Genomic DNA, 18,919 nt, shown 5'->3' on the forward strand with positions numbered 1-18,919 from the left:
ACAGCAACCTGAAACTCTCTTTTTTTTTTTTTTGTAGAGACAGAGTCTCACTTTACTGCCCTCGGTAGAGTGCCATGGCGTCACACGGCTCACAGCAACCTCCAGCTGTTGGGCTTATGTGATTCTCTTGCCTCAGCCTCCCGAGCAGCTGGGACTACAGGTGCCTGCCACAACACCCGGCTATTTTTTGGTTGCAGTTTGGCTGGGGCTGGGTTTGAACCCACCACCCTCGGTATATGGGGCCGGCGCCCTACTCACTGAGCCACAGGTGCCGTCGCAACCTGAAACTCTTGGGCTCAAGCAGTTCTCTTGCTTCAGCCTCCCAAGTAGCTAGGACTACAGGTGCCTGCTATAATGCCTGGCGATTTTTTTTCTTTTTCTTTTTTTTTTTTTTTTTTGTAGAGACAGAGTTTCACTTTATGGCCCTCCGTAGAGTGCTGTGGCCTCACACAGCTCACAGCAACCTCCAACCCCTGGGCTTAAGCGATTCTCCTGCCTCAGCCTCCCGAGTAGCTGGGACTACAGGCGCCCGCCACAACGCCCGGCCATTTTTTTTTTTTTTTTTTTGGTTGCAGTTTGGCCGGGGCGGGTCCGAACCCGCCACCCTCGGCATATGGGGCCGGCGCCTCACTGACTAAGCCACAGGCGCCGCCCTCTTTTTCTTTTTTTTAAAGATGAGGTCTTGCTCTGGCTCAGACTGATCTCAAACTCACCTACCTTGGCCTCCTAGAGTGCTAAGATTATAGGCGTGACTCACCACGCCTGGCCTTTGATGATCATTTAGAGTGCATCTACCTTTTGGGCATTGTGAATAATACTGCTGTGAATAAGGGTATAATTTTGAGAACTGCTTTTATTTATTTATTTTGTAGAGACAGAGTCTCACTTTACCGCCTTTGGTAGAGTGCTATGATGTCACAGGACTCACAGCAACCTATATTAATTTAAAAATTTTTCCTTTTGTGGCAGTCTCACTCTGTTGCCCAGGTCAGATTGCCGTGGCATCAGCTTAGTTCACAGCAACCTCAAACTCCTGGACTCAAGTGATCCTTCTGCCTCAGCTTCCTGAGTAGCTGAGACTATAGGCGCCTGCCAGAACATTTGGCTCATTTTTTTTTTCCTTTTTCTTTCTTTTTTAGTAGAGATGGGCTCTTCCTCTTACTCAGGCTGGTCTTGAACTCCTGAGCTCAAGAGATCCACCTGCCTCAGCCTCCCAGAGTGGTAGGATTATAGGCATGAGCCACCATCCTTCAGCCCTTTCAGTTCTTTTAGATATATATCCAGAAGTGGAATTGCTGGATCTGTGCAAGTTTTAATTTGCCATTCCAGCTCCTCTTTTGTCTCTTTTCATAGTCTTTGCATCAGGCATTCAGACTTTGTTCCTTGAATACTGTACGGTTTTGAATTAATTTGGATCTATTATGTTATAAGTAACAAATTTACAACAGACTAGATAATGCCAAGAAGGCAGATATTTAAGGATGTTCCTATATTACGCAGAATCCAAGAAAAAGGTGTTTGGTTTTAGGAACAACTACAATCAAGGACTGAAAAATTCCTTTAAGTTTCTATATCTGTTTTTTATAGGTATTTGCAGTGGTCTATTAGGTCATTAAATCTGAAATGTCTGATTTCAAATCAAAAGTTAAGTTTAGTTTGTTATATCTCAAGAAGGAGTACAATTGAAGTCTGCACCTGTTGACACAGTTTTGCCATCTTAATGGTAGCTCATTTATGTGAGTCAAAAAGTCTTAGAGCAAGTGGCAATGAAATTGCAAAAGCGTTTTCTGTGGCCTGTTGTGAATTGAACATTTTTCCTGCAAGAAGTGGTCCAAAGCTTGGAAGAAGTGGTAGTCAGCTGGTGTAAGATGTGGTAGATGACAGAGAGTTTCTTTCTTTTTTTTTTTTGTGGAGACAGAGTCTCACTTTATGGCCCTCGGTAGAGTGCCGTGGCCTCACACAGCTCACAGCAACCTCCAACTCCTGGGCTTAAGCGATTCTCTTGCCTCAGTCTCCCGAGTAGCTGGGACTACAGGCGCCCGCCACAACACCCGGCTATTTTTTGGTTGCAGTTTGAACCCGTCACCCTTGGTATATGGGGCCGGCGCCTTACCGACTGAGCCACAGGCGCCGCCCGACAGAGAGTTTCTAATTCCAGCTTCTGTAGTTTGAGCAGCATTGTTTGTGTGACAGCAATGTTTTGCAAGAGGATTAACCCGTCTCTATTGACCAGTTTGGCTCTTTACTATCAAGCATCCTCATCATGTTGTCCATTTGGTTGCAGTAGGCATGCACTGTGTTCCATTGACCAGGGTTCATGAAGCTGCAGTGAATAATACCAGCACTGGAACACCAAGCAGACATCATGATCTCTTTTTGGTGATTATTCAATTTTAGATTGTGTTTCAGCACTTCATCTTTATCCAGCCATTTTGCTGAATGCTTGGCGATTATCAAAAAGAATCCTTTTTTTTTAGAAAAAGAATCCATTTTTTATCACATGTAACAATACAGTGTAGAAATGGCTCACCTTTATGTCATGGCAGCAAAGGAAGGCAATCTTCTAGAACAGTGTTTTTTAACCTTTGTTATTTCATAGCACACTTGAACCTAGAGTTAAACTTTGTGGCACACTTAAATTATGTTGATAAAAAAAAAAGTAGGGTGGTGCCTGTGGCTCAGTGAGTAGGGCGCCGGCCCCATATACCTAGGGTGGTGGGTTCAAACTCAGCCCCGGCCAAACTGCAACCAAAAAATAGCCGGGCATTGTGGCGGGCGCCTGTAGTCCTAGCTGCTCGGAAGGCTGAGGCAAGAGAATCACATAAGCACAAGAGCTGGAGGTTGCTGTGAGCCGTGTGATGCTATGGCACTCTACCGAGGGCAGTCAAGTGAGACTCTGTCTCTACAAAAAAAAAAAAAGTGAAAAAGATAATATACTTATTGTGCTTTGAACTTCTTTTGAAAAAGTTTAACTAACGGTCTTTAAAATTTTTCACAGCACACCCAAGATTCTCTCTTGGCACACGGATTGAAAATCGTTGTTCTAGACAATGTCTCTTCTGACGCTCATCCAATTCATGTGACACTTATCTTTCCAGCTTCTTTACCTTGCCAATTTGTTTCAAATGGTCCCACATTGTTGGAACAATAACATCAAACCTTGCTGCTTATTCCCGCATAGATTGAGGTGGATTCACTTTCACTACAGGTTTCAGCTCATCTTTTTTTTTTTTTTTTTGCAGAGACAGAGTCTCACTGTATGGCCCTCTGTAGAGTGCCATGGCATCACACAGCTCACAGCAACCTCCAACTCCTGGGCTCAAGCGATTCTCTTGCCTCAGCCTCCCGAGTAGCTGGGACTACAGGCGCCTGCCACAACGCCCAGCTATTTTTTGGTTGCAGTTCAGCCGGGGCCGGGTTTGAACCCGCCACCCTTGGTGTATGGGGCCGGCGCCTTACCGACTGAGCCACAGGCGCCGCCCGGTTTCAGCTCATCTTTATCCACCGTGGTCTCAGGTTGCCCATGTGACTCATATTTAAAATCAAAATCACCAGAACAGAACTTCTCAAACTGTTAATGTGTTTATTAGCCATATCCCTCCTACTTTGTTGATATTTCGAGCTGTCTGCACTGCTTTGGTTCCACAATAGAACTAATACTTGAAAATAACATGAAGTTTGTTGTTTGTTAGTTTGTTTTGAGGTTTTTGGCGGGGGCTGGGTTTGCATCTGCCACCTCTGGCATATGGGGCCGGTGCCCTACTCCTTTGAGCCATAGGCACTGCCCTAACATAAAGTTTTGACTTAAACTTTCACAAAAATTGTTCTAAAAAATTGTGAAAGAGGCTGGGCGCAGTGGCTCATGCCTGTACTCCTAGTACTCTGGGAGGCCAAGGTCGGTGGATCCCTTGAGCTCAGGAGTTCAAGACCAGCCTGAGCAAGAGTGAGACCCTGTCTCTACTAAAAATGAAAAACTAAGCCAAGAGGATTACTTGAGACCAAGAATTTGAGGTTGCTGTGAGCTGTGATGCTATGGCACTCTACCAAGGACGATAAAGTGAGACTCTTTCTCAAAAAAAGAAAAAAAAAGAAATTGTGAAAGATAATCACAAGCTGAAATGAGTGCTTGAAAGAATGAGGATGTACCTTCACAATAAAAACAAAACAAGTGTCAAAGTGAAATGTCAGAAGTATCAACCATGAAACTTAGTACCTAAGGAAATAGGACTTTTTTTTTTTTTTGGAGACAGAGTCTCACTACGTAATCCTTGGTAGAATGCTATGGCATCACAGCTCACAGCAACCTTCAACTCTTTGGCTTAGGCGATTCTCTTGCCTCAGCCCCCCAACTAACTGGGGCTACAGGCATCTGCCATAACACCTGGCTATTTTTTGTTGCAGTTGTCCGTGTTGTTTAGCTGGCCTGGGCTGGGTTTAAATCTGCCATTCTTGGTGGCTGGCGCTAGTTAACCACTGTGCTACAGGCGCTGAGCCATGGAAATTGGACATTTCATATTTACTATCCTATTATCTCTGCTTAAGAGATGTATAACTGTCTAAAGCTCCCAAATGTGTAGTTTATAGACCAAATACTATGAGAGAAACTCTTTCTCAGTTCCAGTTTCAGATTCCTGGGTACCCTCACTTCCATGTCAACTCTAGAATAACCTCACTTTTTACTAAGGAGTCCTGTGTGTGGAAATGGGCATTTTCTAAGCAAGTAACAGCTGCAAATGTTCTCATCCTCCTCCCCAATGAGAAATGACTCCTAATCAGGTCCATCTATAGTATTAGTCATGGGTACTCTGGCAGTGGTTGAAGATCTTTGGGTGATAAGCTATGCTTTCCTTGGTATACGTAGTCCAGATATATATTTTCATAATCCTGTAGTCTTTGGGCCAAATGGTACATTTTTTAAAAATTGTTTTGCCTTTCCCAGCCTCTTACCCTATAGTCTTAGTATAAAATGGTGAGAGGAAAACCACAAAGAGAGAAAAGAAAAATACTGTATTTTGGTTGCCAGTTTTCCATTCAACAAATATTTATTGCATACCTTCTATATGTGAGTCACTATTCTCAGCCCTGAGGATATGGAGAGAAAGAGAACAGAGCATATATACCCTCTTCTGCAGGGCAGAGCCAGTCAAATACAGTCAGCAGATCTCATGGTCACCCATTAAACCACAGCTCACAGCAACCTCCAACTCTTGGACTCAAGTGATATTCTTGCCTCAGTTTTTTCTATTTTTAGTAGAGATAGGGTCTTGTTTTTTGCTGTGGCTGATCTCGAACTCATGAGCTCAAGCAATCCACCCACTTCGGCCTACCACACTGCTAGGATTATAGGTCTGAGCCCAACCCTGGTATTTCATTTCTTCAGAGACAGAATCTTGTTCTTTTATCCATACTGGAGTATAGTGCCACAATCATAGTTCACTGTAACCTTTTACTTTTGGGCTTGAGCAGACCTCCTACCTCAGCATTGTATGTGGTTGGGACTATTAGGCACGTACCACCACACCCAGCTAATTTTTTTTTATTTTTGTAGAAGCAGGTCTCACTATGTTTACCCGGCTGGTCTTGATCTTCTGGCCTCTTCCCAAAGTGCCAGGATTACAGACCACAACCATTGTACCCAGCCATGTAGGACTGTACCTGAGAGGAAACATAGGGAATGTAGGGGCAATGAGGGATGGTTCCTTTGTGGAGGCCATGATGCTTTAGCTGTCCCCTTCTATTATAGTGCCACTTTTTGGACTTGGTATTTGACTGGGCATAGAATAATTATAGGCTCCTAATGATAGAACTCCCTTAAAACATTCGGTTATTGCTTTTATTTTATGTGGGGGCTTTCTCTTTTTTAAATAACCAATATTATAATTGGACTTGGCCAAGTAGGACAGTAAATCTAAATGGTTTGAACTCTGATTCGCTGTGTACCCTTGAAGCTATGTACCTACCTGATGAGTTAGAGCACCTTTGGGCTAGAGTCCACTTTGCGCTTTATACTTGAGAAGTGAATTTGCTTTGTCATCCTCCACTCCAGCTTCCTGTCAGATTTCCAGTCACTGCTTTCAGTTTCAGTTTGGGCTTTAAAAATGTTTTCTTAATCTGAATTACCTGTATACTGTAGGTACAAATAAGCAGTTTTGTTGGCTTTGACTGTGAGATGAGTTGGAAACGTGTGAAAGGAGATTGGAGGAGGGAGAATGAACCTGCTTAGAGTAGCTAGCTTGACTTTTCTACTTGTTAAATATTCCTACTGCAGTGGTCTTGAAATCTGTCCTGATAACATAGCCAGAGCCAAGGGTTGAAATATGACACAGGCTGGGGATGAGAATTGGCAGTTGTCCCAAGTGCACAAATAGTTTCTTCCCTCCCAAGCATATTTTACAGCCAAGTGAACAGAAAACAATTCAGTAGGCTACTTGCTGGAGACCTATGGCAGAAAAATTATCTTAACAAAATGATGCTTATACAGCTTTTACAAAATGTTCCCAAAAGAACAAAATTGCAAACTAGGCTTATTTTTCTCTTATTTTATCCTTTCTCCCTAAGTGTAAGGCTGATTCCAGACATACTACTAAGCCTGTTTGAGAATGGTAGGGGCTGAACTTCCAAGTTTTACCAGTTGCATATCCTTCGCTTCGGATTGCTGTCAGGTAGATGGGAAATTGCTGAGAAGACTAAATTCCAAGCCTTTGTGTGGAACAGTCAAGCAAACAGGTGCAGGTTGGCCCCTTGCCCAGCTCTGCTTGATGTAAATTTTATCAAGCACACACACGATATAAAGGCAGTTGGTGTTGTTGTAATTCTACTCACTGCTAATATGACAGGACACCATTGCAGGAAGCTTGACCTAAGGTAGCTGCTCTAAATATATCCTTCCTTTCTGGCAGCTGCAAACACCTGGAGGAGCAGGCAGGCCCCTAGCAGAAAAGAATTTGCTGTTAATAACAAGCATGTCTGTTGAATAGCTGTGTATTGTCAGAGCTTGTTTTGTGGTATGTTTATGCATAATTAAAAACAGCTCACTGAATTTATTGCCATATAGTTAGGTTATGTTTAGAAACATGCAGTTTGGGTTGTTGTCTACTGTAGAAACTGGGAATGATGTCATTGGTTTGAGCAAGACCGGAAGAGGAGCATTTAATATAATTTCCAGCAGTTTCTTTGATCCATGTAATGAACATTGGTTACTTAAACTCCTTGGCCTTTGGTTTCTGGCACTGATGAACTAAGCTTTCACATGATACTGTTCAATTGGGAGCTCTGGTTTATGTGCTTGTAAGTTTATTCTGACAAAAGGGAGTTTATGAGTATTGAAAAGAACACCAGTATTTTATAAAATTGTGCTTCTAATAAAGAAACTACAAAGACACCCAACCTCTCTTATATGAGTATTAAGAGAAAAGCACTTTAAGACCTCACTGATAACAAATATTTTTGCCTATTAAATTGTCAGACATTCAAAATTTTGGAGAAACAGCGTTGATGAGCAAGTGGAGAAATAGGCATTCATCTTAAATTCTTGGTGAGAGTATTTTTTTTTTTTGTAGAGACAGAGTCTCACTTTATGGCCCTCGGTAGAGTGCCATGGCATCACACAGCTCACAGCAACCTCCAACTCCTGGGCTTAAGCAATTCTCTTGCCTCAGCCTCCCGAGTAGCTACTACAGGCACCCGCCACAATGCCCAGCCATTTTTTGGTTGCAGTTCAGCCGGGGCTGGGTTTGAACCCGCCACCCTCGGCATATGGGGCTGGCGCCCTACCGACTGAGCCACAGGTGCCGCCCTTGGTGAGAGTATTTTATTGAGGAAAGTTTGGTATATCTGTTAAAACCACAAATATATACCCTTTGACCCTGCAGTATCACTTTAGGAATTTATCACATGGATACATTTGTATATATACAAAATGATATGCGCTTAAGCATATTTAGGGAAGAATTAATGATTGGAATCAAAGTCAGAAGGTGACAAGTTAAATAAATAATGATGCAGCTATTAAAGTGGATGCAGCTATAAAAATCAATGCAGATATTATTTATATACTGACAGAAATGTGTTCAAGATGCAGTTTTAAGAGAATAAAGCAAAGTACAGTCTATATTATGGTACAATTATTTAAAAAAGGAGAAATTATATATCATGTTTGTTTTATATATGTTTAAGAAAGTTCTGGAAGGAAATTTAAGAAAGTGATATGAAGAGTTACCTCTGTGTGTGTTGAGGGAAGAAGAGATAAGATGGCTATTTTTCTTTGTATGAAACTTTATGAACCAGGGGCATGTGTTACTTTTTCAAAAAAATAGAATATTGGGCGGCGCCTGTGGCTCAGTGAGTAGGGCGCTGGCTCCATATGCCGAGGGTGGCGGGTTCAAACCCAGCCCCGGCCAAACTGCAACAAAAAAATAGCCGGGCGTTGTGGCGGGCGCCTGTAGTCCCAGCTGCTCGGGAGGCTGAGGCAAGAGAATCGCGTAAGCCCAAGAGTTAGAGGTTGCTGTGAGCCGTGTGATGCCACGGCACTCTATCCGAGGGCGGTACAGTGAGACTCTGTCTCTACAAAAAAAAAAAAAAAAATAGAATATTTTTAAAAGTGGGGTTTCTTCAGTTCCACAGTCAGAGTTACAGGGGAGTTCTCTTTTAATAGCTACTGCTTTTTTACCCATTCTTGCTATTTTGTAGATAATAGATTTCCCCATATTGTTGCTACTAGTACTATTGATTGTTACTTTCTGTGGGGGTGCCTTGAGAAGAAAGTGATATACAAGTTTTTTTGTCCTGTGTTTTTCTATTATTCCTCAGCCAGAATCAGTGGCTTTAAAAACGTGTTTACCGGGAGCCTCAGATTGGGACAAACCCTAAAAAACAGGCTTTTCCTTTTTTGTTTGAGAATTAGGATAATGTCTTCTGGATAGGACTGAAGTCTTTTGTCTTTTATCTTTATTTATAGGAACCTGCAAGCAGCAATTGGCGCCTATTATGACTTTGAGAGCCCAAACATCAGTGTACCCTCTATGTCCTTTGTTGAAGATGTCACCATAGGAGAAGGGGAGTCAATACCTCCTGATACTCAGTTCATAAAAACATGGCGGATCCAGAATTCTGGTAAGTGTGTAATATAATCGGCAATGCTCTGTGCCCTGTTTTCTTTTTCTTAGTTAAAAGAAATAAGAAGGAAATATTTTAGCTTATGTATATGATTGTGTAATTCTGAGCTTTTCCTTATGTGTGATACGCAGCATTTTCTTGTATTGGAATGATAACAAAACATTAGTAAAATATCCCTTGCTTTAGAATAGAAAGAAGAATTTAGGTCTCATGGTTCTAAGTCACCTATGACGTAGTGGCAACTAAACACACTCTAATATTCATTTGGTACTAGGAACTAGGCTTGTATTGTGTCCACCTGTGCAGTTTTACTTCATCATTTTATTTCTGCTCTAATTAATCTTCCAGTCATTTCCAACAGGCTAGAGGAAGTATATCCTTGAATAGAACAGGGCAGTTGGAAAGAGCTATGAACATCTGCTCTTTTGAAAGCTCATTTCTTTGTAGCCACGAGGATGACTCTCTGAAATTTTATTAGGATATCTGACATATTAAAATAGGGTAAGAAGGGCGGTGCCTGTGGCTCAGTGAGTAGGGCGCTGGCCCCATATACCGAGGGTGGTGGGTTCAAACCCAGCCCTGGCTGAACTGCAACAACAAAAAAATAGCCGGGCGTTGTGGTGGGTGCCTGTAGTCCCAGCTGCTTGGGAGGCTGAGGCAAGAGAATCACATAAGCCCAAGAGCTGGAGGTTGCTGTGAGCCGTGTGATGCCATGGCACTCTACCGAGGGCCGTAAAGTGAGACTCTGTCTCTACAAAAAAAAAAAAAAAATAGGGTAAGAAGTGTGGGAATTTGCTCAGAAGGGGAAATAAATTGTTTTAAAAATATAAAAAAAGATTATTTTGATGTATTAATGCTATTTTAAAGACAAATTAGAAAAAAGTTGACCATAGTTCTTTGAAAATACTGTCTGAATATATGTCTAGGAATTGTTATTATTACCTTTAAATTCTTTTTCCAATGACTTTTTTTTTTTTGAGCGGGTTTAGTATTTCTTGTCCTATCCAACAGTTTGTGTTGACTGGTGAAGGGTGTTTTAACTGCCTTCTTAATGAGCACTTGCAGAGAAATTCTGATAGAAAACTAGGCCAAAAAATATTTAGCTAAAAATCTATAGGTATGGGGGTACCGTATCTACCAAGGTAATTTGATGTGAGATGATATAAAACTCTTGGGACTCAAACCTATAAAAGTGACCTTTCATTTCCTCAATTTGCTTCTTAATTCTTTATGGTTTAGTACTTTATGGTGGGGAAAGACTGGCTAAACTAGGTTTTTTTTTTTTTTTTTGAGATACAGAGTCTCACTTTATTGCCCTTGGTAGAGTGCTGTGGCGTCACAGCTCACAGTAAACTCCAACTCCTGGGCTTAGGCAATTCTCTTGCCTCAGCCTCCTGAGTAGCTGGGACTACAGGCACCCACCACAACGCCTAGCTATTTTTTGTTTGCAGTTTGGCCAGGACCGGGTTTGAACCCGCCAGTGCCCTACCCACTGAGCCACAGGCACCACCCAACTAGCTTTTTATATAAGAATTAATGTGCCAAATTTAATTGTTATTCTCAGTTTTTCTGGCAGATATTTACAAGTAACTCTCCCTTGGAAGAAAGTTCAGTGTTGTAGCTAACTCAGGACACCTGTGGCTTTGTAAAATTATCGTTATCTCCCTTTTTTCATTTGGTTACAACAGTGGTACAGTTGTTAGTTTGGGAGGCACATAGTAACAAGAAAATAGCCATGTTTTCTGTTTTTCTTGAAATTCTTGTTCAAAGTCTGATTTTGTTTACTTTGACTAATTTCTTTCTCACCTTTATTTATTTAAGAACGAACCCAGTACCTTGTTTCCTTATAGTGAAAACACTGAAAATGGTCTGGCTTTCCATGAATTGTTTTTTGGGTTTTTTTTTGAGACAGAGTCTCAAGCTGTTGCCCTAGGTAGAGTGCTGTGGCATCACAGCTCACAGCAACCTCTAACTCTTGGGCTTAAGTGATTCTCTTGCCTCGGCCTCCTAAGTAGCTGGGACTACAGGCACCCGCCACAATGCCCCAGCTATTTCCAAGAGTTCTTTAGAGATTTTAAATATGCAGAATTGTTTGAGTACTGTTGAAGTATTATATTTATTTTTTATTTTTTTAAGTATTTTAAATACCATTTTATTGGAGAATAACCATTTTATATTTCAAAACACCTCTTGATAAATCTACTCACTCTCAAGATAGTTCATTGGGTTAGTGGGGAACTTGAGGGAGGTTGGTATATAATGGTTAAGTATGTTGAATCAGAACCTTTAATAGACCTACCTTTCACCTTAACTTAGACAAATCTCTAATAGTGGGGCTGACTGCTTTTTCCTCCTGCACATGCTTTGTAACTTAAGTTGAAGACAACTTCTGAGTCTATAGCCATTCTTCCTATAAAAGGGCATTCTGGTGCTTGAACACCTCATGAAAAGTTGGGCCAGCAGTTGTTAAGACATTTTTATCCTTCCAGGTGCTTTGCACATGTAGGTTTTCTATTCTTCTGGAAATCGTTCAACCAGTTGTTAAGTAGCTTTATAAGTTATAAATTGAATGTTTTCCATTTGGTTAAGGAGAAATTTTGCCACCCATAACTAATAGACATGTTATTAATATTAGAGAGAGAGAGAGAGGGAGAACATGCATGTGTGCAGGGTCTTTGCTGTCATCCTAATCTGGCTTGAATCCTTTCTGGAAATAAGAGTAGTAACATAGAAGTAGGGCAGGCCTTAGCTATTTCTCCTCTGGCTCTCTTACTCTCATTCATAACCTACCCTAAGAGATAAGTACTCACTGAAAAAGGTACATAAATAGTAGTTTTCATGGCACTTTCTACTGTCATGTTTTATGAGTGCCAGGCATTTGAATATAAAGCAGATGAGATTGATAAGGACTGCATATATTGTCCCAGTAGCTTCTCTAAAGAAGGTAAATGTTATATACTGTATAAAATTAAACCCCTAATATTTTTTAAATCCTTAGATTCGGACAGAGAAACACAGAACTGAGTCATTTAATAGCATAGATGCAAAATTCTAGGATCTAAACTTTTGACATCATAGAAGTATTGGAAGCTTCAGAAACCTGAGCAGGAAACCTTGGAGGTTAAAGTGAAAATTTGAAACTGTCCTTCCAAAGATGTAAGTAGACAGAATTCTTTTGACCAACACTTACAGCTTCTCAGTTGTTAGAATACTATGCTCTATTGTTCAGCTGTAGCAGCTGTTAAGCTGAGCATGTTATGATAACTCTAGAGTTTCTCTCATTTGGTAAAATAGTTGTGATTGTCGTATAAGACATTGGCTTGGGCATTTTGATCCAGAGACATTTTTATTTTTTGATCTACATAGAAGTGAATAGAAAGTGTTAGGAAAAGAACTTGAGGAAGAACAACTATTTGTACCATTTTTTCTTTTAGCTCTTTAAAATAATTAACTTTCTCCATTTCTCTTTAGTATGATTATAAAGAAGATAATTCTGCTTCATTCAGTTAACACATTTTATTATGATGACAAGACTGATGAAGGTCTCTGTTTTCACAGAGCTTAATTTGAAATGCAGTCTCCACACTCAACGATTAAAATGGAGATCTTCATGGACGTTTGCCTTCTGCACTGCTATTTGAATAGTCCTTACTGTCTCCAAACTATTTTTCAATCACATATGGCTAGTATGTCCTAGGCTTTCTGGGACTGTTGGACTTTTGATTTTTGTAATGCTCTTTACCATCTCTAAATTGCCACCAAGACACAAGTGGATTGCTTGAGCTCAAGTGTTGGAGACCAGCCTGAGCAAGAGCGAGACCCTGTCTCTACTACTAATAAAAAAAAAACAGCTGGGCCCTGCAGCAGGTGTCTGTAGTCCTAGCTACTTGAGAGGCTGAGGCAAGAGGATTGCTTGAGCCCAGGAATTTGAGGTTGCTATGAGCAGTGATGCCACAGCACTCTATCTAGGGCAACAGAAGGAGATTCTGCCTCAAAAAAAAAAAAAAAAGAAAGACAAAAAGGTCATGTTTCTTTCTTCCAGATAGATCTATCCCCTGTTGAGCCAGTTTGTAGCTAAGACTTAATTTGAAGCCCTGTTGGATTATACTTCTTGAATCCAGATTTCATGTATGCTTAGTCAAGTAGCTCACTGGTATTTTCCTTCCTTTTTTATTGAGCATCAGTATGTTTGACCTTTTTAGAGTTACCTGATCCCTAACCCACAGTTGGGACTGTAAGACCTATTTATATAATTGATAACTCTCAGAAGGTAGATGATTGGTTCTTCACCCATTAAAGCAGATTAATACTTTAGAGTTGATGGTGGATAATTCAGTTATCCACTTTTTTCTTTAGGAGGCTCTCTAAATACCATTTTGAGCAATGGTAGGTACCAAGAAGAGCAAGAACCTAGCCAAATCATTTAATGTAGCCATTTTAATGTTTTACCAACTAATTCAGTTTCTCTGGAATATAGCAACTAAGAGACCCAACCGTCTTGTCTGCTTATAGTTTTCTGCCTGGGCAGCTAAGTCCTTTTCACATCCAGTCTTGGTTTGCCTTATTTTTCTTTTATAAGTTCAAAAACAAACTGTTCACATAAACAGATAATATCTTGTTACAGATCTGTGTATGTATGTCTTAAAGAATGATTGTGAATTCAGCCCTATAACAGCAGTTCAATTTTTCTAGTGGATATTGATCTTTAAAGGGACTGACAGTTTCTAAGGTGCTTCTACTATTGTCAGCTATTGTCTTTCTTTTTTTTTTTTTTTTTAATTACTACCAAGGATTAGCTATAGTTTTCTTGACCTAAGATAAATATGCTTTTGCCAGACCTCAGAAATGTAAAGAGAATTTGCGAGTATTGCCAATATGTCATCCACAACCTCTCCACCAGCCATGGTTACCCTTTATAGGGTTAACTTAAGAGAGCCCTTTGCCTGGCAGGCTTTTTTAAAAAAGAGGATATGCCAAAACATAGTGACTACTACTTCACAGTGCTCTCCCTGAAGACCCAAGGGTCAGAGAGCATCATTCATAATAGAGCTGAAATTTCAGCAATAGAACTCTGGTTGCTTTTCTCTCTCTCATTCCTTTCCAGTAGTGAGCCATCAGGTGTGTCAACACCAGTCTGGCATTTTGAGAGGAAGGAAATGAAGCATCCTAGAGTATTAGTAGGAAGTAAATTATAATCATCCTCTGTCCTAAGAGTCTGGCCATGTTCATCTTGTCAGAGTGATTAATTTTTATAATAATTGTATATATTCCAAAAGAAAATTGATAAGAGGTTTCTGTCTATGATTAGAAAGGAGTTTAGACATTTCACAGAGTAGATCATATCTAGTCACTATATGGCTGCCTATACAGCTTAACTAGTCAGAACTAGTCATTAGGTTTCTTATTTTGAATTGCTTTACATGAAAATAGGTACACAGGAGTGGGTAGTAAATAAGACCATTGACCCTTCCTTTTCTACCAAAACAATTCTTTGTATTGCCATTCCCATCCTTTCCTTAAGTCCTTCTGACTGGTGCCATTGCTTGTGGGATCACAGTTATTGAGGGAGATCATCCCATTGTTCATATTATCACTGCCACTGTTTGGACCTGAGATCTAAACTATGACTTGACTCCTACGTTTTGTATTTACACATAATCTCTTGAGCTCTTGAGTATTTTATAGTTACAGGCCACAGGAAAAAAGTTATACATCAGGCAAAAAACAATTTGAAAATGAGATTATTAATATCATAGACAATATATTTGTTTAATCCTCTTGTCTGTATGGAAAATCTGGCAAAAAGTAGACATATTTTACTTTGGATGTCAGCTTAAAAAGGTCAAGTGAAAATGGATATATGTTACCTTTTGGTAGAGGAAACAGTTGCCCAAAGATGTGGGCCTATGCTTCATCTCCATGGCTCTTCATGGATGTTATTCTTAGGTTCTGCAGATTCAGTGTGATGTGTGGCCTTCCCTGAGGGTCATCTGAAGTACTTACCTTCTTGAGGGACTGCCTTGCTTTTGCTGTTTGTGCATTCTCATAGCATTTAGACTGTTGGTTAGAGAACGTTGATTCTGATGATTCCTTCTGATCAGTAGAGTGAGACATTATGTCACTCAAGGATATATGGGTAGGTTTATATCTTTATATGAGACCAAGAGGCCTATTCTATAGTTTCATAATAAACTGCACCTGACGTAGGACCACTGATTGCCTAACATTTTTTTGTTTTGCTTGAACTCAGGGGCAGAGGCCTGGCCTCCAGGGGTTTGTCTTAAATATGTCGGGGGAGACCAGTTTGGACATGTGAACATGGTGATGGTGAGATCGCTAGAGCCCCAAGAGATTGCAGATGTCAGCGTCCAGATGTGCAGCCCCAGCAGAGCTGGAATGTATCAGGGACAGTGGAGGATGTGCACTGCTACAGGACTCTACTATGGAGGTGAGTATGTCCTTGTGCAGACCAGGGTGAAGGAATTAAGGTAACATCATACCAGTGTCTCTGACAGAGACTATTGAATTGTGTAATAGGGCATGGCTTCTCTTAGTCACCTCATGCAGGTAAATGATTTAATTTAATGACTAATTGATTCAGCCCGGTGTTCTTCCTTTTATTCTAGGAATTTAAGTAAAATTTAGTGACTGTATGCGATTATTATACTTTGCATTCTAAATTATGATTTAGTAGTGCTGCTGGGTTTTGTTGTTGTTGTTTTGTTTTTTTTGAGACAGAGTCTCACTATATCGCCCTCAGTAGAATGCTGTGGCGTCACAGCTCACAGCAATGTCAAACTCTTGGGCTTAAGCAATTCTCTTGCCTCAGCTTCCCAAGTAGCTGGGACTACAGGTGCCCACCACAACGCCTGGCTATTTTCTTGTTCCAGTTGTCATTGTTGTTTAGCTGGCCCGGGCCAGGCTCGAACCTGCCAGCCTCGGTGCATGTGGCTGGCACCGTGACCACTGTGCTTTGGGTGCCGAGCCTGCTGTTCTTATTACATAATCTGATAGGTGCTGTAAAATACTGAAGGCAGTTATTTACTCAAAGTTGCTGGACACAATCACATAAAACAGATACATGCACAAAATGTGTATACTCCTTTTAAACTAAATACATCTTACTCCTTCCCTTTATTGCCAGACTTACTGAACTGTGATCTTTACCCACTGTCTCTTCTTCCACATCTTCCATTGATTCTTCATTTCAGTCTATCCTTTACCCAAATCCACACCAGTGAAAGTTTATCAGTGACAATTCAGTTTCTAAATCCAGTACCTTTTTTTATAGTCTTCATACTAGCCAACGTTCTAATGATCATTTGGCACCATACTACAAATAATTTTTGAAATGTGTACTTTTTTTTTTTTTTTTTTTTTCTGTAGAGACAGAGTCTCACTTTACCACCCTCGGTAGAGTGCCGTGGCGTCACACAGCTCACAGCAACCTCCAACCTTTTGGGCTTAACGTGATTCCCTTGCCTCAGCCTCCCGAGCAGCTGGGACTACAGGCGCCCGCCACAACACCCGGCTTAAATATGACACTTCTCCTATTTCTCTTTCTCTTTGAATATTCTTTTCTTTTTTTGAATATTCTTTTCTTTATCTCTGTCTAGTTTTGTCTTTGCCTTGAGATTCCAAGATTCTGCCTTGTTCATGCTCAGTGACTTCATTCACCCATGTGGCTTTACTTGTTACCAGTACCCTGTACATGGTGCTGCTTAAATTCATATCTGTGACTGTGTCCTCCTTTCTGAGACCCAAACTCAAGTTTTAACCCCTTATGAACAGAACATATAGATGTCTTCTAGGTTTCTGGATTTAACATCTCCCAAACATTATCACCCCACTGAGATGATCAGGCCAGAAACCTTGGTGTCATTTATTCTCTTTGTCTCCTTTGATCACAGTGTCCCTAGTCACTGTAGGCCAGTGGGACCCTTGGAGCTACCCCAAGGTAATGGGGTAATTATATGTTTTTGGAGTGAATGGAAATTTAAAAAATTTTTAGTCTCAGAATATTTTAGTATTAGAAAAAGTGTCTCATAGTGCTTGTGACACATATTCTTTACCTAAAACTGTTTCTAATGTAATGAAGCCAAACTCTTTGGCTCGTAATCTGGCCTGGCCTTATTTTCACTCTTACCTTGTGTCACCTCCTAACTTACAGTCCTCAAAGATGCCACATGCTTTCACTTCTCCATGCCCTTGCTCATGTTCTTCCCATTGCTTGAAATATCTTTTTCTTCCAGCAAACTCTTATTCATCCTCAAGGCCCTATGATTAAGTCACTTTTCCTCCTTCTCTCTTACTCCTTTGCCTACTCACCCCTCAACCCTAAGGAAATTCATCCCTCCTTTTTCATTAATACTATGCACATGTTGTTATTATGTTTAACTTTCTGGCAAAGTTTTCCTGGGTGTTTTTCTGAAGCTTTGGCTAACTTTCTTGGAACACTCTCATAATAAGCAGATGCTATTGTTCTTTGCCCTCCAGCAAGTCAACAAGCAAAAATGCCTTGAGTATCCCAAAAAACTGTTGCCATGGCCTTTTCTCATGACCAGTCCACTTTTGCTTTGACTGGACCACTTCCACCTCTTGGAAAGCCTTTGCTTTGATTGTGCTTTGTCTTTAGGAGCATACTGTTAAAGCCATGTTTTATCTCCTGTTAAGAGTCTTCAAATACCTTCTTAGGGGTCTTGATCTCAGTCGTTTAAAATTTCCATTGAAAGCTCAGCTGTGGTCTGCAGCTGATCTAGGCATAATGGTTTTGGGACCCAAGTAGAGAGTTTGCTTAACTTTAATTTTTTAGTCAGAGTTGTGTAAGCTGAACCAAAGAGAATGTCTGTGGTGTTGGCTATTGTTTCTGCTGTTAATTGTTAGTCCTCTTCAATCAGGGCAGGGCACAGATAAGATTACAAGGGATATTAATAATTCATCTGATTTTGTAGTTTTCAAGCATTTTTTTCTTTTCTTTTTTTTTTTTTTTTTTTGAGACAGAGTCTCACTTTGTCACCCTCGGTAGAATGCTGCCGTAGCATCATAGCTCACAGCAACCTCAAACTCTTGGGCTCAAGTGATTCTCTGAGTAGATGGGACTACAGGTGCCCGGCACAATGCCCAGCTATTTTTAGAGACAGGGTCTCACTCTTGCTCAGGCTGGTAAAGCATTATTCTTAAGCCATGAAATCTTTTTCTTGATTAAGCATGTATGAAAGCCGCCTTCTAAAAAGGGACAAGATAAAAATGAAACTTGCTTTGTTGAATTAGGGGCCTCTTTGGCCTGTCTTTCCCTACCCTTCTTTGTCTGAGATGACCTCCAGAGCTCTATGGAGTATAGTCTGGAAACTGTTACCTGGTTCTGTAAAGTGTACATACTACTGTATTTAAGTAAATCAAAATTACTATATATTTTTTTATTTTATTTTTTTTTCAGTTTTTGGCTGGGGCTGGGTTTGAACCCGCCACCTCCGGCATATGGGGCCGGCGCCCTACTCCTTTGAGCCACAGGCGCTACTCAATCCAAATTACTATTGACTGTAAAATATATCCTGGTGTCAGAGATATTCAGTGACTAACAGAGAATGCATATATTTATGTTTAAAACTACAACTGTTAACACATGAAAAAAAATAAACTGACATAATAACCATGACAGTCTCTTCCCAGGTTTTTCTGCTTACTCTTGGCTTGCTAGTTCCTTGAGTATAGTGTAATGTAAAGAGTGTGGATTGTAGGACTAGTTTGCCTGGGCACAAACTTGGACAAATTAGGTAACTTCACTGTACCTCATCTTTCTGTTTTA

The 18,919-nt window shown here is 40.5% G+C and overlaps 1 protein-coding gene across 3 annotated transcripts in view; it reads left to right on the forward strand.

The window, feature by feature from the left end:
- Positions 1-18,919, forward strand: part of ILRUN (inflammation and lipid regulator with UBA-like and NBR1-like domains) — a 131,658-nt gene that overhangs the window by 47,511 nt on the left and 65,228 nt on the right. For 2 of the 3 annotated variants that reach the window (XM_053603251.1, XM_053603252.1), the window contains exons 2-3: positions 8,957-9,111; positions 15,365-15,562. In XM_053603251.1, coding sequence (XP_053459226.1) covers positions 8,957-9,111; positions 15,365-15,562 — 353 coding nt within the window. The remainder of the gene's footprint in view (positions 1-8,956; positions 9,112-15,364; positions 15,563-18,919) is intronic. The other variant, XM_053603253.1, reaches the window with a different exon arrangement.

This window comes from Nycticebus coucang, chromosome 9 (assembly GCF_027406575.1).
Source record: "Nycticebus coucang isolate mNycCou1 chromosome 9, mNycCou1.pri, whole genome shotgun sequence".
Taxonomy (NCBI): domain Eukaryota; kingdom Metazoa; phylum Chordata; class Mammalia; order Primates; family Lorisidae; genus Nycticebus; species Nycticebus coucang.